Source organism: Sapajus apella, unplaced genomic scaffold (assembly GCF_009761245.1).
Source record: "Sapajus apella isolate SASKATOON/1434 unplaced genomic scaffold, GSC_monkey_1.0 scaffold10, whole genome shotgun sequence".
Taxonomy (NCBI): Eukaryota; Metazoa; Chordata; class Mammalia; order Primates; family Cebidae; genus Sapajus; species Sapajus apella.
In genome coordinates, this window is record NW_022436950.1 from 24,738,242 (window position 1) to 24,762,036 (window position 23,795).

General features: G+C 35.1%; 1 protein-coding gene across 3 annotated transcripts in view; it reads left to right on the forward strand.

The window, feature by feature from the left end:
• The window catches only part of BARD1 (BRCA1 associated RING domain 1), an 87,508-nt gene that overhangs the window by 43,121 nt on the left and 20,592 nt on the right, over positions 1-23,795 (forward strand). For all 3 annotated transcript variants that reach the window (XM_032278312.1, XM_032278310.1, XM_032278311.1), the window contains 3 exons: positions 13,527-13,635; positions 18,313-18,445; positions 19,012-19,104. In XM_032278312.1, coding sequence (XP_032134203.1) covers positions 13,527-13,635; positions 18,313-18,445; positions 19,012-19,104 — 335 coding nt within the window. The remainder of the gene's footprint in view (positions 1-13,526; positions 13,636-18,312; positions 18,446-19,011; positions 19,105-23,795) is intronic.

Here is a 23,795-nt window from a genome sequence, read left to right on the forward strand (position 1 = left end):
AATTATTTTAAATATTTCATTCCCATCTTATTTTTCTGTGTGTGTAATAACAGGTAAAGCATATAAAAATTTAATATTGGGCAAGGGCAGTTGAATTATTTCTTAGATTTTTCACATCATTCACATGCAGTTCTGGGTAAACTTTTTGTGGCAGGACACAGAGATGCATTAGTGAATGCCAGCAGGTGGGTTCTAAAATTGCTGTTGTCAAGAGTATCACAAGTAAATGCTATATGTGGATTTTGTATCTTTAATCTGTAACTTGATTCATGTCTCCCTATGTATTATTTTTTTCTTTTCAGTTAATTAAGTTTATTCTTTTCACTTAATTTCATTTCATTTGAAATGAAAATGCAGGCATTGCCTTTCTGTGCTCTTGTTGCTTCTATAGGTTAAAAAAGAGCACAAAAAAATCAGGCTTTCAATGGTAACAGATGTAAATAAGTTATAAAATGCAGAGCTTCTAGGTTGTAATCTTTATTGGTAACCATTTAACATAATTGAAAACCAAAGTAAGAATGTACCATACCTTGGTGCTGTTAGTTTCAGTAAATGTGTCTAATTTCTTTTATCTCTGATCACAGGTTATAAGATAATTGGTGCAAATTCAGGGGATGTATATATATATTCGTGTGTGTGTGTGTGTGTGTGTGTGTGTGTGTGTGTGTGTGTGTGTGTCTATATACATGGACCTAACAGAGAAAACTATTTCTTTATAAGGACCTAACAGATATGACCCTCCTGTATGTGTAGCAAGCCATTTGGTAAAGCAAATCATTGCCTAGGTCAAGTGAAACTGTTTAGTTTTCATTCTAGCGTTCTTAAATCAGCCATGACTACTTTAATGAATGGAGCACTGGTCAGGTCGTTAGGGAATCTGGCTTTTATTTGTGACTCCATTATTGACTTTATAGCTTGAGGCAGGTTAATTTCTGTGCCTTGGTGTCCTCACCTATAAAACATGTGTGACACCTGCTGCGTTTCTATTTCTTCAGAGCACAGTGAGGATTAATGAGCCAAAACACAGAGCCTGTCTTGTGGTTCATACACCATGATTCTTCACTGCACTGTGAGGGCTTATTAATATGCAAAGAGGGGCATGAGACAGTGAGTGAAGGCACAGGTGCCTTCAGTGTTGTTTTAAGTAGGCCTTCCTAGTGAAGTGGCAAATTTAGGTATATCTGTAGCACAGCACTGTCCAGTAGACCTTTCTGTGGTGATGGAAATGTTTATACTACGCTGGACATTGAGTAGCCACTAGCCACCTCTACTGTTGTTCACTTGAAAATTAGCTATTGCTACTGAAGAATAAATTGTAAAATATATTTTAGTTTAACCACATGTGCCAGTGACTACTGTGTTGGACAGCTGGTTGATACAGCTGGATATAGGGTTTATTTCTCACAAAAGAGGTTGGGACCAATATTGGATAAAGGATAGTGGGGCAGATGAAGGTATAGATTTAATCATAGGCTACAACAGTGTGGTAGCTGTTTCTAAAAAATTCTTGTCCAGACTTTCAGTACGAAGGTCTTCATACTTAAGTATTTTCCTTTGTTTTTTGCCTTTTGAAAATTTTGGTGGTCATTGTTCATCTGATTGGCTTTACAAATTTCCTAACTGGTCTCCTCCTTTTCAGGTTACTTTTCTTTAATTCACTTCCCATACCAGCCAGAGTGCCTTCAGAAAAACACAAGTCTGGCCAAATCATTTATTTGCTTAAAACCCTTCCGTGGCTTCTTTTTAATGTTTTAAAATAAAGGTTAACCCCCCAAATGTGGTTTATAAGACCCTGGATGGTCTGGTGCCACTGTCCTCTCTGATGCCATCTGTCTTTGCACAGTGTCTCCTCTTCCCCTTTCCTTCAAGCATTTTTTTCACCAGCTTTTCCGAATCTTTGTTTCCTTAAAATGTGCCAGGCTGTTTTACCTCCTAGCCTTTGTACATGCCTTCGCATTGTCTAGAATATTTGTTTCTGGTAGCTGGTTTCTCATTTGAGTTTCACCTGGGTTATCCTGTCCTTTTGGCCACCTTTCCTGATATGGGGCTTCTCTCCATTCATAGGACTTACTATTTCCTACCTTCTCGTGAGGTTGTATGCTCTGTGGGCCAGGGAGCACATGTGTCCTCGCTGGCTCTGCCAACTGTCTAATGTAGTCTTTACCCACGTTTGTTTATAGAGTGAAATAGTGTTTGAATGAATGAAGATTATGGTAGACTTTTTCCTCTTTTTTGATACAAGGTCAGATGACATGAAAATGGGAATTGCCTCCTTCTGCCACTACTTTTATTGTGTGACAAGATGTCTAAAACCAAGTTTCCCTTATCTTTGCCTTTTTTGGGGTGATAGAACTGGTTCCTGATAGCTTTTGCCCAATTGGCATCCGTGGTATGTTACTAATGACTGTGGCTACCCAAAGTCATTCCATTAGCCTTGACACTTTTATGCATGCACTCTCTCAATGTTCTAGATACTGTCCTCTAGAATTAAGTAGTAACAGGTAAGAATACATGATATTTACTGCTGCCCTTTCTTCCATTTCTTAAGGAGATCATGGGAACAGGCAGGGCCTGGAGCATGGAGACTATGGGATTCTTAACTACTCTTATTTTTCTTCCTGAAGCTCTTATTCCTTATAAGCCATTAACATCTCAGATTCTGGATTCTGAGTTGGCAAACGTTTCCTTTTTCTTTCTCTGCTTACTATATCTCTTTTACTCTTGGTGAACTCTTTTCTCAATAACTAGACCTAAACTCTTCCCATCCCTAGAAGAAGGGTAAGAACCAGCAAGGACAAATGCCATTCTGTCTGTTCCTCTTTAGGGTTTGGTACTTTGACTGATGGAAGAAGTAAAGTCCTTTTTACTTATTCTAAATTTCTAAATGGCCTCCTTTAGCTCTAGGACGGACATTTTGGCTGTCTTCTTCATTACCTCAAGGTTGAAGTTTTCTCTTAGATGCCCTCTGTTCCTCTTAAGTTTTCTCATAGTCCCTCCATTACTTCTCACCTAATCATCTCCTCAGTTGTCTGGCTGCTTCTGTTCTAAGAGGAGTGAACAGACTGTTAAAGCACTGATTATAGAATGGCGTGAGGCAAGCCTTTGCAGCAGGGTGCTGACTGTAGTATGAAAATCTTGACTAGGGCTACAAGTAAGACCAGAGGAAGTCACAAAAGGCTTTCTGGAAGAAGAAGAACTTCGAGTTTTGAAGAAATAGAATGGGAAGATGGGCTTTTCAGAAAGGCAAGATACAGGTGCTAAGGTACTCAAGGCCAGACTGCTGCTTCATTCATTCTAGGAACTTCTATTAGTGATATAAGTGGAAAAAAAAGGAAGGAAGAGGATGAGATAAGAGGCCAGGGCAGGGACTTTAAAAGGCTGTGCGTGCTAAAAAGAGTGCCGATTTTAAGTTGAAAACCTCCTCCCCCACACTGGGCCAGGAACTCAGTTAAGAGGTTTGTCCAGTAATCTAGGAAAGGAGAGATGAGAGTCAAATCAAAGTAGTGATAGTGGTGGGAGCGGGGTGGAATGGAGAGTTAGCCACATTTATTAATTTGTTCTTTCAAATGAAGTTTGATTTACATTTTACAGTTTCGAAAACACCATATTAGAATGCTTTGAAGTTGAGTAAGTACATAGTTGTTAGTAGAATACCAATTAGGATGTTGATTGAAATTGGGGAAGTCTGTAGGTTACAGTGGATTAATAAAGTTGGTTTCTATCAAATGGTTTGATAAACTTGACTTGGTGTCATGTATTATTTTTTAAACAAATACTTTACATCAGTTTACAAGGATTTTATTCAGGAATTTTGCATTTTAAAACTTAGAGTGATTTGTGATTTTATCTTTCATTTTTTGCCCTTAGATTTTGATATCAAAATTACACTCATAGCTTCTAAAAAGTAATCAGGACCAAGATACGTTTCTCCATTTGTTTAAGCATTCTGTTTTATATACATATATATATATACACACATATAAAAGTAAAGTTTTTAGTCTGTTTCGTATGTATGTATGTGTGTATACACATGCATATAACTATTAATTGAGGTTATTCTGGGTATAAGCTGAGTATCCCTTGCCCAGAATGCTTGGGATCAGAAGTATTTTGGATTTTTTCAGATTTTGGAATATTTGCATGTATGTAATAAGACAAGACTAAATGTAAAATTTATCTGTGTTTCATAAACATTTTATATACATAGCAGCCTGAAGGTAATTTTATACAATATATTAAATAATTTGGTGCAATCAAGAAAGGTTTTTAACTACTGGGTTTGTAATTTTCCACTTGTGGTGTCTGTTAGTGCTCAAAAAGTTTCCGACTTCAGAGCATTTCAAATTTCAGAGTTTTGGATTAGCAGTGTTCAACATGTATAATGTTTGATTATTTGTTGCTAATAAACTGGGTATCCTGTAAATAAATATAATTTGTTATTCAGGATATATAGGAGAGCTGTTGATTTTAGTAAATTTCTATCCAGCCAACACCTAATTCTAAAGATTTAATTATCATTTATTAACTTCTGTTTTTCATTGCATTTGTCAGTACTTCCAGAATGATATAATAAAAGAATGGTGACAGTTGACTTGCTTGTTTTCTTCTTCCTTTTTTAGAAAAGTACTGACTGTAGAGTTATAGTTAATATTACTCTCCATCCTAAATATAAAGATTAATGTTCTTTATTGCCCTGTGGAAGCTTTCTTCCCTTTATTATTTTCTAACAAGACTATATTTTATTTTATTGAAAGATTTTCAGCTTCTACTGAGATGATCTTATACTTTATTTTTTTTTTTTAAGGTAGGATATCACTCTGTTGCCCAAGCTGGCCTTGAACTCTCGGGCTCAAGTGATCCTTCCACCTCAGCCTCCCAAAGCTTATGCTTTTTTTTGACTGTTAATGTCATTAATATGTTTTTAAATATTAAATCATGCTTATATTCCTGGGATAAACTTGACTTGGTGTAGTATGTTATTCTTTAAACAAAAATTTTACATAAATTTGCTAGGGTTTTTAGGTATTTTGCATTTATGATTATAAGTTAGAGTGATTTGTGATTTTTATCTTTCATTTTTTTGCCTCAGATTTTGATGTCAAAATTATACTCATAGCTTCTGAAAAGTAACCAGGATGCTTTTTTTTTTTTTTTTTTTTTTTTTTTCCCATTTTCTTTTTACCTTTTCTGTTCTCTGGAACATGAATAGTATATCTCCTGGAAATATCCTGCCCCCCTGCCAACGTGGCATAACATTATCTATTTTAATAACTCACATATAATTTTTGGAGATCTCTCCAGTTTTGTTACTGGTATACTAATGTATTAACAATAGAATACAGACACTGAAGAGAAAATAGGCTTTTTAAAAATCCCATTAAGTTCTTCATTAAAAAGTCTCTGTGGACTGTCAGAATTTTACCTATTTTGCAGTTTTGTCTGAGGCTGTGATTTTGATTAACTATAATTTTCCTGTTACTGTAAGAATATTAGTTTGAATTAAAAGAGTAAATATTTTTGTATTGTAGCTCTAGGAGAGAGAAGAAAAACTAAGACAAAATCTAGCCTGAGAGTCAGTCTCCGATGTCATTGGGAAAGGGGAAAGCTTGTATAAGAGGGCTTAGTAATCCAGGTTTTATCCTGATATGTTCTGGTATTATTAATAAGTTATCATGGGCCAGGCGAGGCATCGCATGCCTGTAATCCCAACATTTTGGGATGATGAGGCAGGCAGATCACTTGAGGTCAGGAGCTCAAGACCAGCCTGGCCAACATTGTGAAACCCCATGTCTACTAAAAATATAAAAATTAGCTAGGTGTGGTGGTGTGTGCCTGTAATCCCAGCTACTCGGGAGGCTGAGGCACAAGAATCACTTGAACTCGGGAGGCAGAGGTTGCAGTGAGCCTAGATCACACCTCTGCACTCCAGCCTGGGGGACAGAGTGAGACTCAGTCTCAAAAAACAATAAGTTATCATGAATGGTGCTAAGTAAGACGTGACTTTAAATATTGGAGTCCAGGCTTAAGAACTATCTTTTCAGTAGTGATTTATAAATTACAAATATAACTGAGAGCTTTTTTTGTAGCCCAGCAAGTGGGGAGAGTCAACAACTCAGTCATATAAGTTAGGCATTGAATGTATATGGAAGACTAGACATAGGAAAAAAGATAGAGTGTTATCTGCTGCAAAGCCAAGCAAATTTTAAAGCATCCTGTTGAATACTGGTGGAGGGAAATCTTGAAAGCTTTTAAGGCAAGGCACAATAGCTAAGAATTAACCATATTGCAATATGAATTTAAAGTCAGTGATACTCTTTGTTTGCCATCTTCACTGTTTAAAAATAAATGAGCTTTCATAGTTCACCAGTGAAGTCTCTCAACCCTATTTTTCCCATGGAGGCTATGTTCTTTTAACTATTAATTTTCATACTACAATATTTTTGGACCCTAAATCTTTATAATTATGGAGGATTCGAATATAGAGTGGAAAGTCATATATCTACTTTGTTTTGATTTAACTTGAATATTCTGGCACCTTACTGTTTAATGTGTCTTGCATTTAAATAACAGTATTAATTCATTTAACTCTGTTTTTTGCATTAAAAATTCACCTTTTATGAGCTAAAAGAATATCTAAGAAAGAAAATCAGTTCTGTTTTAACCTTAGATCATGAGAAAATGGTTTATATAGTCTATAATATTTGTCGTCTGGAAATATTTATAACTGTTCAAAACATCATTGGTAATCTGTCTTCCCCACTGCCTTCTGTACCTCCCGGTGTGAAGCTAGAACTACAGCTCTAGCTTCAGTTGGTCACACCAGAATCATTTTGAATGTGTGGAGAATAACATGTGCTTTTTTTTTTTTTAATGGATATGTAGGATTTTAGAGTGTGGTACTTGATCTGCCATTAACAGAGTTTTCCTTAGAAGAATGTTGAATTCTGAAGTAGAAAATATTATATGGACCATTGGACCTATTAATTGTCCCACTGCCCTAGGTTAATTTCAAAAAATTAATTGCCTACAACAGAGATAATTTATGTTTTATAGCTTTAAAAACCCACGTTGCTCTTTTGAATTACGCTGCTTTTTCCTATTCCATAGCAAGCAAAGTGACTTGAAAAATTAAATATGTGTGTTTGCAGTTTTGTAGTTGTTCACGGAGGATTTCATTCATGAACTCTCTTGGTATACTGTCATGCATGATAGATTTAACATCAGTAAAAATGCCTTTTTGCATATGTTTTTGCAGTTTAGATGATCTGTACATGCAAGTAGAAGTTTAAATTTGCCCATCTCTTCTTTCTCTCTTATTAGTGGTGTAATAAATTCAGGGCACCATTGTAGGCAGGTGTCTGTCCTACTATTACTGAGGGAAAGGATATGAAAATATTATACTGCATTCTGAATGCAGCCTTTGGGACAAAACTGAAATATTAAACACCACTGTTTAGCCCTTTCGTAAGTACTTCCTTTTCTTCATCTTCAGGTTAAGAAAGATTCCTAGTTAGGAAAGGATTTTCAGAGTCATGTAGTTCATCCTCTTTAGATCGTATCATATGGGAAAATGAAAATAGAGTGTTGTTAAGAAGACATGGCTCTATACTTTCCCTAAGTAAATAAACATCCAAATATTCATGAAAAACATGCATAAATTGTATCAGAAAATTGGGGAAAATGAACATAAGAGGTTAATGCCCCCGACATAACTTATTTTGTTTCCTTATCTTCATTCTGTATCTATCTTCTAAAAATGCAAATCTAATACAGTAATACCATGGCAGTTATTGAGCTATTGCCATATTCCAGGTACTGTTTTAAATGCTTTTGATGTATTCATTTGGTCCTGGCAACAATCCTGTAAAATAGGGTATGTTATTATCTCCATTTGGTAGATGAGGAAGCAGGCACAAGTGGTTTAAGTAATTCATTAAAGTCATCCGACTTTTGAGTGGTAGGGCTGAAGTTTAAGAAGCTGTTCGGGGTTTCTTATTGCCCTTAGGAGGAAGGCCAGTACTTTAACACTTCGCATTTGTTATGACCATAGCTTACAGTTCGAGAGCACCTCATATTCCTGTGGTACGTTCCCTCTCCCTCTCTCTCACTTTCCCTTTCTTTTCACTCTCCCTCCCCCGCCTTTTTTGGTTTTCTTTTAATGGTAGTTATAAAAAGTTCTAAGTGCTATCTCACTTAAAGTCCTTCACACATTTTTCTCTCTGCTAGGATAGTCTTACTCTGTTAATGTACCCACTTCTCTTCCTCACCCTTTCAGGTCTGGGGAGCTTTATCAGACTGCAAAACCTTTTCTGTGTGTTTCTCTGATTTCCTCCCCTAAGCTCTGTGAGGACAGAAACTGCCTTTTATCTCATTATTTCTTTAGTGCCAAAAGTTGTTGGTGCTTTTTTTTTAAAGTACTTGTTGAATGATGAATATTTTTCAAGCTGATTATAAAACAGTGTTTGTGACTTTTCCCCTACATGTTTTTACAAATATACTCATTCCATGTGTGTTAAATAAATAAATGATTATTACTACTTCTTATATATGCATTATGTATATCATGCATTTTGTATATTAGTACATCAATCCATTTTTACATAGAATCTACTGTCGTCATCAGTAGCAAATCATCCAGTATTTTATACTACATTCTAGATAACAAGAAGCAATGACACATAAACCCTGGATTGTCTGTTCAATAGTTTAAAATTTAAAATCTCCAGTTACACCTTTAAATATTTTATATGAAGTATATTTTCCACATTATGATTTAAAATCATAGATAAAGGAATAGCACAAGAATACATTAGAGGAAGAAAAACTGGTAAAAATCTGCCAGTGTACTGTGCTGTCAGGGAACAGAAAAAAATTAATGACCTTGTAATTTTTAGAATTCAGTATATGTATTAGTCCATTCTTATACTGCTATGAAGAAATACCTGAGACTGGGTAATTTATAAGGAAAAGAGGTTTAGCTGGCTCATGTTTCCCCAGGTTGTACAGGAAGAGCCTCAGGAAATTTACAGTCATGGTAGAAGGCGAAGGGGAAGCAGGCACGTCTTACATGGCTAGGGCAGGAGGAAGAGGTGGGAAGGTGCTACACCCTTTTTATTATTTATTTATAGTTTTTTTATTTCCATAGGTTTTTGGGGAACAAGTGGCATATGGTTACATCAGTAAGTTTTTTAGTGGTGATTTGTGAGATTTTATTGTACCCATCACCTGAGCAGTATATACTGAACCCAATTTGTAGTCTTTTATCCCTCATCACCTTCCCACCTTTTCCCCCGAGTCCCCCAAGTCTGTTGTGTCATTCTTATGCCTTTGCATCCTTATAGCTTAGCTCCCACTTATGAGTGAGAACATAGAATGTTCGATTTTCCTTACTGAGTTACTTCACTTAGAATAATAATCTCCAGTCCCATTCCTGTTGCTGCAAATGCCATTAATTCATTCCTTTTTATGGCTGAGTAGTATTCCATTGTATAAATATACCAGTTTCTTTATCCACTTGTTGATTGATGGGCATTTGGGTTGGTTCCACATTTTTGCAACTGCAAATTGTGCTGCTATAAACATGTGTGTGCAAGTATCTTTTTCGTATCATGACATCTTTTCCTCAGTAGTATGATTGCTGGATCAAATCGTACTTCTGCTTTTAGTTCTTTAAGGAATCTCCACGTTTTCCTTAGTGGTTGTACTAGTTTACATTTCCACCAGCAGTGTAGAAGTGTTCCCGGTTTACCACATCCATGCCAACATCTGTTATTTTTTGATTGTTTAATTATGGCCATTCTTGCAGGAGTAAGGTGGTATCCATTGTGGTTTTTGCATTTCCCTGATCATTAGTACTACACCCTTTTAAACAACTAGATCTGTTGAGAACTCAATCACTGTCACAACAACAACAGCAAGGGTGAAATCCACCCCCATGATCCAGTCACTTCCCTCCAGGCCCCTCCTCCAGCATTGGAAATTATAATTTGACATGAGATTTGGGTGGGGACACAAATCGAAACCATGTCAGTATAGGTAAAGTATGTTATCTATATATAATCATTTGCATTTCGCTGAATTCGAGACTCTTTGATAGGGCATTAAAATAATTGACTATCAAAAGTGGTACGTGTAAAAAGATACTAATATACCGTCATGTACTAGATGTAAATTCAGCAGTTAGGATCATGACATTTTCATATATTCCAAATAGTTTTAATTACTTTGGTGTTGCGTTGATCCATATCATTTATGTAGTAGACACATGTGCCTTTCCATTGTCACAGCGACATACACTGTTTCTAATATTCATTGTTTTATACCTGATTCTTTCATTAGTTTTTCCATACTGTTTGGTTTCTACACATGAGCACACAGTGCTTAGAAGGTTTGATAGAAGGCTTTCTTCCATCAGTTCCATACATTTCAATAATCATATTGCTTATTCCCTGCATGGGCCCTTAACATTTAACCACCATATTCCAGTTTCTAGTCCTAGGCTCAAGGCCATTTAAATCCATCTTCTATGTCACCTCATTACTTGTTTGGGTTTACAATACCTGTTTGTTGAATGAGTGTTTATCCTCAGTAGGATTATAGGCAAGAACAATGTTTTCTAAGTCTCACATATCCCTCCAAAACACCTAGTTTGAGTGGTAAGGCTTTAGTTTAAATCATGCTAGAAAAGAGATAATTTACTGTATTTAAGTATAATTAGAAAACGCCTGTATTTATAAGCTTCCCTGGTAACCCATTCTAATAAATAGCAAATCAAGTTTTTGAAGTCTGTTTTGAGTCCATGATGTAGTAAATCTAAAACAGTCTTCTTCCTTTGTATGGTGATGAAGAATAATGTATTTATCACCGCCTTCTTTTAGTAATAACTCATATTAATATTTCCTGATATATGTTGTAACATGTAACTTTTCTTCTATGTATTTCCTATTTGTTTTACAAAGGGAATGAAATATACCTCAGCGAATTTTAAATTGATTTTTCACACTAATTCTCTAAAGCATTAGTCTGTTCAAATGTATCAGTGAGAAGAAAGCACACATTATTTTGCCGAAATAATAAAAAGTCTTCTTACACGTGCCCCATCTTCTCTTGCTATGGTCTTTGAAGGTCCCACATGTAAACTTATGTCTGCTTCCAAATTTTAATGGTTCATACAAAGCAGAAGCAACGTGACTGGATTTAATAGGCTTTATCTCCCATGATGCAGGACTGAGGTTAACTGATCATCTTTCCATCTGTAGCACTTATAATGTACCATTCAGTTCATTAGCATTACAGGAGGGCTAAGAGTTTAGTGAATTGTATGTGAGCAGAAGCCATCCATAATCCAAGCAGAGAAACCACGTTTTAAGACCATGTGAGATAGTAAGCTTTGTATAGTAAGGATCCTAAATGTAAATTGGAACTCAGGTAGTCACTTTATAAAATCATCTTACTGGCTTAGACCATGTGTTATTGGTTGATTTTTGGTTTAAATTCCTCCCTAGCTGATGATGGTACTTTGAGAAACACTATAACAGTTTTTCATGTTGTCATAGTGGACTTTTATTCATATATGTGTAAAATAACTATGCTAATGTGATTCAGTTGCTGTGCATTAAAGTGCACTTGATTAGGCTCTTATATTTTATTTTTTTGATGTGTAAGATCTATGTTTGTCTCTGTTAAAAGTCCTGTTTATGCACTGACTTTTTTGCCCCTCATTTATTCTTTTCATCAAAACAGTGCCTTGCGCATGCTGGAGTGCAGTGGTGCAATCATGACTACAAAGTTTTTGTTTTTTTTTTTTTTTTGATGGCGTATAATGTGACATAATATTTTTGTTATGTTTATTCATTTTTGTACTTGGTTTAAGACCTAGAATATTGGTACTTCAACTCTCTGATTTCTATTTTTTGATTGTCATATGCGTAGCATGTATGTGTGTGAGGAGATTGAGTAGCTGGTATATGAGCGTAATAATTTAGAACATGAATTAGAAAGTATCAAGAGTAGTAGATGAGTTTCTTTTAAAACACGCTGAGATTTTCTGCTGTAAATGTAAACAGTGACATGTGTCACTTTGTTTAAAATTATAAAGCTGAAGTGCAATCAACTGTGCTATATCTTGGCTGGAGAAAGACTGTTGCCAGGGGGAGGTTGTTGGACTTGGACATAAAGGGGAGGCAGAATACAGACCTGTCAGTGTTTACCAGGACTGTCCAAAGAAGAAATAGCAACTGGACCTGATAGTCACGAATTGCAGTCATTAGAGAAACATTTGCTGTGGCTTATTTCTTATTCTAATCCATGAGGTTCCTTTTCCCACTCTGCCATCAAAACAGCTTTCACCAAGGTCATTAATGACCTTGTGTGTGAACTGAGTAGATCTTGTATCCCTCATCTGCGTGACCTCTATGCAGCATCAAACAAGATTGGCATTTTATACCTCCCACTTTCCCTAATGTTTCTCTCTGTTTCCTTCCAGATCTTTTTCTATACATTTGATACAATTTGCAGAATTGGTATTATACCATGTTTATAACTTTACATCGCATTTACCACATTGCATTTTCACATGAACTTCAATGGCCATTATATGAATATAGCATAATCTTTAAAAAAAACATAAAAGACTATAAAAGAATTACTCATTTTGAAAACTTACTGCCATAGAATAGTGTATTTAAATCATATTTTGAAACCATATGTAAGGAAACAGAATAGTAGACAGAAGTTCTATAGTTCTAACAAGCTACTTAAAATTGAAAAATTAAGGCTGAGCAATATTTAATTTCAGTGAAATTGAACAAGGAGAACATGACCTTAGTTAAACCATTGGAACCTGTTCTTCTCTCTTTGTTTTCTTATCTTTAAAATAACAGGATCAAACTGATCTCTAAAATCTCTTTCATTGTAACATTCTGTGACTTGTGAATTAGTACATGCTAGAAGTTTGTATCTCTCTGGTCCATAATAGTTTGTTCTGCGATGGTTGTGATTATTATAGGTTATTGTATGCATACATGTTTAAATTAATTTTTAAAGTACCCTGTTAACTACATTATTGAACTGTTATATGGGATGATTTTCCTTCTAGTAGAACCAAATCTCTGTCCTGTGAATTTATCTAATTTTGTATTGATTTATATAGACTGTAGGGCCTATAATAGCTATAGTAAATGATTTTTATTGACATTTGAAAGTCTGTCACTCATAGTGATTAGTGATTATGAAGCCATATTTTAATATAAGAATACAGAATATAGTGAAAAATTCATAATACTATATTCAGTAAAAACGATCCTTATAATCTGATGTCAAACTGAAATTTTGCATCATTTCTCCTTTGAGTTCAGCAGCTTTTGATTCTAGATTCTTCTGCCTAATGTGAGTTCTGAGTAATTTATTTTAATTAAAGTTGTTTACTATTAAGGATGTTGAAAAATTGTTCCACTGGTGCATTCATGTAGTTAAGAATCAAGTCACACATTTGACTTACTTAAACACATCTGCACTTACTTTACCAGTAACATATTTGGTCTGCGGCCTGTGGATTATACAGATGATGAAGATATGAAGTCACTATTGCTGCTACCAGAGAAGAATGAATCATCCTCAACCAGCCATTGCTCGGTAGTAAGTATGAATTTAGCTTTGGAACATTTATATATTTAATTAAAATTGGTTATGAAAGGAACATAAAAGAAAAATTTCCAGTTGGCAAATTGCTTATATTCACAAACAGTTATTGAGCATTTCCTGAGTATTAGCTACTGTGGATTCAAAGACAGAGTGTGACCGTCTAGAAATACTTATTGAGCCCTCTGTATTTTAGGCAGCAGTCATAAAACAGTGAATATGACTGATAGAACTCTTATTCTCAGGGAAGAGCTTACCATCTCGTGAGAGGTAGGAAAGAGACAAAATGTAAATATGTGGACTAATATAAATAAAATAATTTCAGGAACTTAGATGTGATTGCTTTGAAGATTTGTAGAGTGTCATTGGATGGAGGTTGTGGGCTTCTGCAAGGCCATTGCTTTAGCAAGGATCACGGAGGAGGAGCCTTAAAGCACTGATTTGAATTGAAACCTGAATGTTGAAGTGAGGAGGTTGCCAGGTGACTCTCTGGAGGACACAAATGTATAAGGCCCTGCAGTGAATGAGGCTGGTATGTTAGAAGGTTAGAAAGAAGTTTGTTATTGCTGGAGACTGGTGAGCATCTAAACAGGACTTTCAGATGGATTACATACGAAGTGTGGGAGAAGAGTGGAATTAGTATGACCTTAGCAATGAAGTAGATGGTAATGCCATTTGTTGCCATGGAGGAGGAAATCAATAGTTCTGTGTGCCAATTTGATATCTGTAAAACATCAAATGGAGATGTCGAAGAGATCACTGGATATAAAAGCCTGGAGCTTAGGAGAGAGGTACAAGCTAGAGATAAAGTGGAAAGAATGCCTGTTTCTTAGAAACCCATAGCTTAGCAGGAATTTCAGATGTCAAAACTTTTACTGTACATTGTAAAAAATTTGTAAAATCAGCTATAAAAATATGCAGTAGAATCAGCATAAGTAGAAACTACAGGAGAGGTCTGGAAAATTTTCACAGAAAGGCCAGGTATGGTGGCTCACACCTGTAATCTCAGCTCTTTGGAAGGCTGTTGCAGGCAGATCACTTGAGGTCAGGAGTTCGAGACCTGCCTGGCCAAAATGGTGAAACCCCATCTCTACGAAAAATAAAAAACTTAACCGAGCATGGTGGCATGCGCCTGTAGTCCCAGCTGCTAGGGAGACTGAGGTACGAGAATTGCTTGAACCCAGGAAATGAAGGTTGCCTTGAGCTGAGACCATGCCACTGCACTCCATCCTGGGTGGCAAAGCAAAACTATCTCAAAAAATAAATAAATAAATAAAGACATTTTCATAGAAAAGGTATCTTAAGTCTTTCAGGGTAAACACTTTAGCAAAATGTCTAATAGAATCCTGTTGGCTGCCAATAACAGAAAACCTTTCCTCAAATGCTTGAAGATAATTTATTACCTTATATAGAATAATCCCGATGCAGGATAGCTCTGCATTTGTTTAATTTAGCACTTAGTGGTTGCAGCAAGGAACCAAATTCTTTGTATCTCTTTACTTGCCATCCTCAGTTTGGTGGATTTGTCCTCACTAAGAAACTTTCTTTAGTGGTTATAGGATGATGGTTGCCACAATTCTAGATATGACAGTGGCTGTGAAAAAAAGACACTGAAGTCTTTTGCAGAAGCCTTGCCATGGACTTCCCCTGTGTCTTAGTGGTCAGAGCTGGTCTGAAATTCGTTTTGATGTACCCTGGGGCTGGAGATAGGGTCAGTCTTTGAAAGTGGGGCTACCTGAACAAAACTGGCCTTCTGTTAATGTGGAGGAAGTGAGCAATCGATTTTGAGTGGACAGCCAACATTCCCCACTGCAGTCAGGTGTACAAAGTGAGAATGGCAGCCCAAATTTAAGGAACAGCTGCTCAGAGACAAAGAGGCATAAAGGACCTAAGGAATTTGAGAAACTATAGCGTTTACTGTACAGGAGCATGTAGTGTGTTAAAGAGGGATTCAGGGCTAGGTTGGGACCAGATTGTGAAAGGCCTTAAATTCTCCAATACAAGTTTAGACTTAATAGGGCACCTTCAGTGAGTTTTAGACTGAAATAGGACTGTCTGCAGGATAGCTGGAAGTGAGAAGAAACTGAAGGCTGATTGGATAGGAGGCTCTAGTAGTGGAATCCAGGTTTGAAATGCTGAGGACTGGAATTATAGATGGTAGTTACATGGGGATGGAGAGAAGAAGAGGGATTTTCAAGAGAGTTGTTAGTCTCACCATATCACAGTACTGCTCAGATGGAGGAAAATAACAAAAAGGGATGAGCTGAAGCCAAGAATCATTCCTAAGAGTAGTGGTAGATACCACTGTTTAAGGAGGTAGCCTAAGGTAGCTACAATTTGATACTCTCATAGATGCTTTCATGGGCTAGCTACTTGTGTATCTTGAAAACCTCATGTCTTCTGCTTTAGACTTCAGCCTTGTAAACGTATTCCAAACTATAGTTTTGGTAATGAATTGGAAGAGGAGCTAGAGATCAGCAGTTTAATTTCCTTACTTTACAAATGAGAAAATTTGTAAAAATAAGAGGCTGTGTTTCCCCGGGGTTAACAAACCATTAAAAATAAAAGGTTGTTTTTTTCTTTATTAAAGGACCAGTTAGAACTCACATTTCTTAAGCCTTGGGTCAATATTCAACTCAGTCCCACCAAACTCAGCAACTATAAATTGTTTTCTTCATTCACATTGTGTTGCTTTCCCCTTTTAACTAGAATATAAATGGTGTGAGGACAGGGACTTGCTCTTTTGTTTTCTATAGTAGCCCTAGCATTGAGAACAGTGTTTGGCACATACTGAATGTGCAGTAAGTGTGTGCTGAATACATGTATGAGCATTAGAGTGTTCTTTATGATACAATCTTGCCTCTAAAACAAGCACAAGTGCTTGGTAGCTTAGTCTGGAATCCTTTAAATCAGTGATGTCCAATGAGCTGCTTTAGGGAGCATCATGCAGAAGGGAATGGGTTTGAATTTCTCTACTTCCTCTTTAGAATTTTTGTGTTTCAAGTTAAATGTAGCGGCTATTGGAAAACTGCGTTGGAAAGCAACCTCTAATCTTCTAAAAATTTAAAAAGCTCCTTGTCATTCGTTTGAGACTTCTCTGCTCATGTTTCATTCTGAGCAGCATGTTTATGATTTTAACTTTCTAAATTTTTTAACTCCATTTTTGATGAACTTATTTGTAAAAACTAATGATTTTATCTAAGAAAAAGTATTCTAATCTTTGAATTTATTGAATGGTAATGAACATAGTATCTAATCTCTGTAAAATCAGAGTATTAAACCCTTGGAGTGTGTTTTGCACCTCTTTTGAGCCTTATGGGTGTGAGACCTATGCTTATTCAAGTGAAATCCCCAGCCCCCAATGCCACGCCACCCCAAATCAGACATGTGGCTTTGGCAGCTGTTTGCTTTATGTTTTATTATAGCATTCTTTAACTATGAGAAATTAGTGCCCATTTCTATTTGTATACAAATTTTAAAAAGCATGATAGGAAAATACTTGACACACTTTGGTGCTTTCCTTGGGTTGACAGAGATAGTATTGTATGCTATATTTAGAAATGATATCTTTTTCACTCGTGTTTTGTGCAAAGAACTAATTTAGCTCAAGTGGAGTTATATACATTGAGAAGTAATGTGTTCTATTTAGAGCTATTTTATGGTATTTGTGTAACTTACAAGAATTTCTAAAATATTGTAGTGTTTTTAAATATTAAAGAGTAATTGAACAATCCATAAAATACACTGAACTATTTATTTTCATGTGAGGAGTGTTTATAGCATTTAGGTTAGATGTGGTTACATCATCTTACAATTTAGTGACTAGGAAAGATTAGCTGAACTTTTAAGTGCTGAATTCTGTCATTTACAAACACTTTTATGGAAATATATATATATATATATATATTCATACATATACACACATACGAAAACACACACCCATTGTTTCCTTGAGTCTTGAACTACTAAGCTTTAATGCTATCCACTGTTAGCTTCTCCTTATTTTTGTCTTTTTTGTCGTCTATGAATTGTAAGCCTAGATTTTAAAGTGAAACTATTAGTCTTTGTTAGAGTACTTCTTAGTCATGAACTGCATGGACTTCTTACTGTTTATGGGTCTGATCTCCTAAGTTTTGAATTAACTTGTCTGTTTTTATCTTTTCCTGGTTTTGAGGGTGTTACTATTTTGATGATGAAAATTTGTTTTCTGTCTTTGGGGTCAGCACTGTTCTAGAAGCTTTGGTATTCTTTGGTTTTTCAGATAATCTCAGTTTAAACTAAACAGACCTTTTGAGTTTAACTCTATTGGGACAAGTTAGTGGAGGTGGAATAGGGAATTGCTCATTTTAAGTGAATATTTTGAGTTACTTGGGGAAAGAAAAAGACTTAGTGGTGACAGAATGAAGTAAAACCCTAGAGAGACACAATTTAAAATTGAAGAAACAAGATGCCCTGGGGATAGAAAGCTATCTCGATTGACATTTGCTTGAGGGAAAAATAAAGAGACAATTATTTAAAAGGTTCTGGGTGTAGATTCAATGGAAATCATTGAGAATTATTAGTAGAGTAAACAAAGTAATGAAATTCAAGCTTATATCAAGTAAAGGTCTGTTTAATGTCTTTGTCTAGTCTTCTAATGTTTTTAACACTTGGCATCTCCTTTTGTATTAACAGATGAAGACTGGGCAGCGTAAGGATGGACCTCTTGTACTTATAGGCAGTGGGCTTTCTTCAGAACAACAGAAAATGCTCAGTGAGCTTGCAGCAATTCTTAAGGCTAAAAAATGTACTGAGTTTGAGAGTACAGGTGAGGATTTTGAATTTTGGGGGGGTAGAAAAAAATGTTAAATAGATGATCCCTTTGGAGAAGTACCTTTGATAATTTACATATGTTTTAACCCTTGGGAGATGGCTGTGTACTTTGCATCTTGTAATAAATCTAAAATAATTTTTTCACTAATAAACTACTTATAGACTTAATGTAGTTAGGAAATGTAAAGTTTAAAGTCTGCATATATTTTAGGACAAGACAGTATTTGAGAAGAGCAAATTTATGACTTTGCTAATGACAGATAAATTGTAGTGCAATGTAATGTCATAATCACTTAGCTATAATTTGAAAATTAAATAAAAACTTGTGTTTGCTAATATGGCTTTAAGATACATGGTTTATGATCTGATTTTTCATATTGATGGCCAGGTTGTAGAACTAGGTACCAAATAAAAGAAGTCTTACACTTGAGTGTAAAAATTCTTGCCTTTGAAGAAAATTCAGATATAAGTTTACAAAATCTAGATTAGTTATAAAAAGCAGGCCAAAGAAGTATTTTGGCTTATATCTTTGTTTCTCTTACTGCTTTTTTTGTATTTTAGTAACTCATGTTGTTGTTCCTGGTGATGAAGTTCAAAGTACCTTGAAGTGTATGCTTGGGATTCTCAATGGATGCTGGATTCTAAAATTCGAATGTAAGTGTTGGATTTGAGAGAATTACAAAATGAATTAGACTAGTTTTATTTTTCATGGTTATTGATGCCCATGATTAAGGAACTTGATGTTAGTTTCCTTACCTCTGGTTAGTCACTGCATTTTGAAAAAGCTTCTCATATTTATGGTGTCATTTAGATGTCCTTAGTAAATGTATACACATATGTTCTGGTTTTAAAGTCTTTTTTCCTATAATACCAACTATTTCAATGCATGGTACAATTTTAAGCCTAAGCAATCCATGTTACTGTTAAATGATATATTGAATTTAATAATACATGTTTTAAATATACTGTGTGACAGGTCTGTGAGATGAAGGCAATTAATTGCTTTTTCTTTATGATTACCTACATAACACCATTTTGGTCTTGGTTAATTTAATCCAGTATTTTTAGGAATCTGTTGGGAAATTGACTGCCTTGTACTGCTTGAGTTGGAGTGACTACGCCAGCTATCTCGACCTCCACTGAAAATGTTTTCCTGTTCCCTTCTTGCTGATAGTCAATCCACTGACACCTTCCGAGCTGCCTGTCACCTTGCCTCCTGTCACTTGTTTAGTTTTCTTAACCTCAGATTCATTTGGGACTTAAAACAAAATGAAAAGAAAGCTAATACACCATTATTTTCTACTCCTTAATCTTTAATGTATCTACTTTTGACACTATGGCTAACGTAGAACTGTGGATTGACCTTTTTTGTTTATTAATTGTTTACAAAAGATTAGTAGTTACAAAAGATTAGTGGTTACAAAGGAGTAACATGGGGAGCAATACAATTGAATATCTTGATGTTAGTGATGGTCATGTAACACGACTACCTGAAATAAAATTACACAAATAAGTGCATTTATAACTAGTGAAATCAGGCTGGGCGCTGTGGCTCATACATGTAATCCTATCACTTTGAGAGGCTGAGCAGGCAGATCACCTGAGGTCAGGAGTTAAAGACCAGCCAGACCAACATGGTGAAACCCCTAGTGGCACATGCCTGTAATCCCAGCTACTTGGGAGGCTAAGTCAGGAGAATTGCTTGAACCAGGGAGGTGCAGGTTGCAGTGAGCCAAGATAGTGCTATTGCACTCCAGCCTGGGCAACAGAGCGAAACTCCATCTCAAAAATAAATCATTCGATCAATTGATTGATCGTTAGACAGACAGACAGACAGTGAGATCTGAATAAGCTCTATGACGTATTGAAGTCAATTTGTTGATACAATCGTGGTGTGAGATGTTAACATTGGACACTGGAAGAAAGGTACATAGGATGTCTCTGTTCATGCCTTTGAAACTTTCCGTGACTAATTATTTTTAAATAAGATGTTAAGAAAGAACAGTGGGTATATTTAATGAAACTTTTTTATGAAGCAACTGATGGATTAAAATTAGTTTATAAAAATGGTTTTATGGCTTTGTGCTTTGAAGGTTTTATGGTAGAATGCTTGATTTATCAAGATCTTATATTATTAATTTAATCTGTAGTTTGAAGTTGATTTGGTTTGTAAAACAGTTTCCTTTCATCAATTGGTATTCATGTCATTTTTAAATACAGCTTCTACTTCTTTTCTTGCAATGCTAGTCTCAACCGATGCAGTCTCTTCCAGCTAAGAGGCTGTGACTAGCAATGCCACTCCATCTGTTCTCACCAGTCTCTATTAATTAGTCTCTCCTAGTTAGGACGAGTTTGAGATGTATAAGTAATTGGACTAATTTGTCTCACTTAGTTTTGAATTTTCTTTTTCCCTTTAAATCTATCAAAGTCTTATTGAGCCTCAGTGTCTAAAAAATTCATTTAAAATGGTTTCCTGATTAGGGATTCTTTTGTATCAAACCTGTACCAGAAACCTTTCCAGTGGTTATAGGAAGAAATAGAGTTTCTTCATATTAAGGTCGCAGTAATAAAGAAGCCATATGAAATTTTGAATGTTAAGACATTTACCACTTAACTTTTGAGTCTAGTTCTTATGAATATACTGAACTGGCATTTGGTTACGTATACAGGCTACATGATTCATTTCCATAAAATCTACCTTCTTTGGGAAATGTAAGTTTTGTCACTTTAATATCTTGGCTTTGTCATTTTTATAGAACCACTGATGGACTCAGACTAACTTAATAGTGTGCTAGTTAGTGATTCTCACAGTAGTGAATAACATCCTCCAATAACGATGGTTCCTTTAGGAGAAAGGATGGATGGAATCCCTTATTGAAGTTCGTATCCTCACATTTTTTAATATAGAGTCCAAAGAGAAATAGGTTCAAAGTTTGAGACAATTCCTTTAAATAGTCACTCGATTTACAAAAAGGAAGCAAGAACCTTCAAATACGTCTTTCCTATTATATATTTCTCATAGTTTCTATACTGACTGTTCTCAGTGTCAAGCATCTCAGCTTTACTCGTTTGTTTTTTAAGGGACGAGGTCTCTCTCAAGCAATCCTCCAGCTTCAGCCTTCTGAGTAGCTGATACTACAGGTGCATATCACTGCACCTGGCTCACTTTGATATTTAAAAATGTTTCAGAGCTATTCAAAACTATCTGAAAACCATTCATATTAAAAGATGATAGGTGGACCAAAGCTTTCAAAATTAATTGTAAAGATGTATGACTTTTTAAAACCAGGTCTAGTGTTTGAGTCTGTCCATTAACTTGTTGGTTAATCCAGTAAAACACACAACTTTTACTGGATTAACTTTCCAGAAACTTTCGTATTAACCTTTCATGGGATTTTTCATAAACCAAATAGATTCAAGAGGAATTTTATTCATAATTTTCTCTGTAGATGATAAACTCATTTTACAAACTAAACAGTTTAACAAAAAGAATTATACAAAAGCTTGGGATTCACTGGGTCCAAGTTTACGAGAAGTTTTCTGTTGAAGTGTCTGTCTTAATTGGTTAATATCTCTTATTTTCTTACATTATATATGCATAGTATCTTACAGTGCCACAATTAATGGACTTAGCATGAAGATTCTGAGACTAAGCCATAATTTTACAGACCATCCAGTCTGTCTTAAATTGCTTTTACAGATATTTTACAGAATGATAGTTTTCATATTTTACAGAAATAGGAGCTAGGGCTAAGAAAAGTCCCTTTTTCAACATCAAATTTGTGGGGGAGACTCTACTTTAGTCCTAGTGTGGGTACTAATTTCTCACAAGCCATTAGTAACTATCCTCATACAAGGGTGATTTTGGTATTAAAGAGGTGATAAGAATGAAAGAATAGAAGGTATATAAATAAGTCATTTTATTAATCTCGTAGAGTATGAGTAAGATGAAACTGTATCCTAAAGATGTAAACTAGGCCAAGATAAAATGTTTTCCATTGATTTGTTCTTTGAGTACACTGCTTTCAAAATATTTTTTTATCCTGGCCTTTTTTCTAAAAGAAATCTAACTCTGTATCCTCTCTTTTTACCTTATTATAAAGAAGAACACAGATGGCTGTCATCTTTTCTTTAATAATCTTTCCCTCTTCCCCACTCTCATCTAAGTTTAAATAAAATTGCAGCTGTAGAAGTTGTAAAATTCTCCAGCACCTAAGGGAATCACTGAAGGAATGTGCCAGACATTTTACACTAGATTTATGTCAGTGAGATGGGGGAAAAGCTAAATTGAGTGTTTTTTCATTTTGCTTTAGCTGAGAAGAGATGGACCCTAGAAGGCAATCATTACATCATCATTTAATAAATAACCTCATAATCAGGCTAACAGATTATTGTTTTCAAACAAATTCTAACAGTTTGCTTCTTTAATTGGATACTGAGAATACTATGGAATTTTAAAGTTAAATACAACTTTATTCTATATAAACTTTGCTAATTATCAAAAAACAAAAAAAATACCAAAGCACCCCTATGAAGATTGATTAGGCAATTTATGCTGACAGAAGGCCTTCGCCAAAGATTGTCTAAGAATAAAAAAAATTAACATCCTTTGATCTGATAGTCCCAGTTCTGAGAATTCACCCTAAGCAAAAAATACAGATGAAAGAGAAAGGATTTGCAGTGTTACTTCTAATAGCAAGAAGTAGGGAATATAACCTAAATATGAAAGATAAAGAAAATTCTGAAATGCTTAAAGATTTCTCTGGAAAAAAATTCATATTTTTATATGATAAATGTTAAGACTAAAAGATTACGAAAAATAAAATTGTTTAAATTTTAAACATATTAAACAATTATATCTTCACATTCAAATGTATGTAAATGTGTGCATGCATGTGAGTAAAAAAATAATCAAAGAGAAACAGCAGTAAATTGTTGGGTTACTAAAGATTAGGCTATCTGTTTATAGCAGTTTTAAAAATAATGTGTGCCTGTTAGATCAAATTTAAATTCTTTAGGAATAAATTAATACATTCAAATTTTCAAGTTGTAATAATAATTGGAAGTATTTTCACTTTTCTTTTCAAGATTAATTGGATAGGTTAGGGCTTTGGTCTTCATTAGGGAAATTAGAACCTGCATGTGTTTATTCTTCCCATCTGATATACCAGGTCTTTTATACCTGTTATGCATACCCAACAAATACATTTGATTATGGTGATTGTCCTAGTCAGAACAGAAATTTTTACAGGAAAATTTGATCTTCTAGTATATGAGAAAAAAGAACACTGAGCATGAGTTTCTAATAATTACGAGAATTTTTGGACATTAGACTGTGTTTGGTT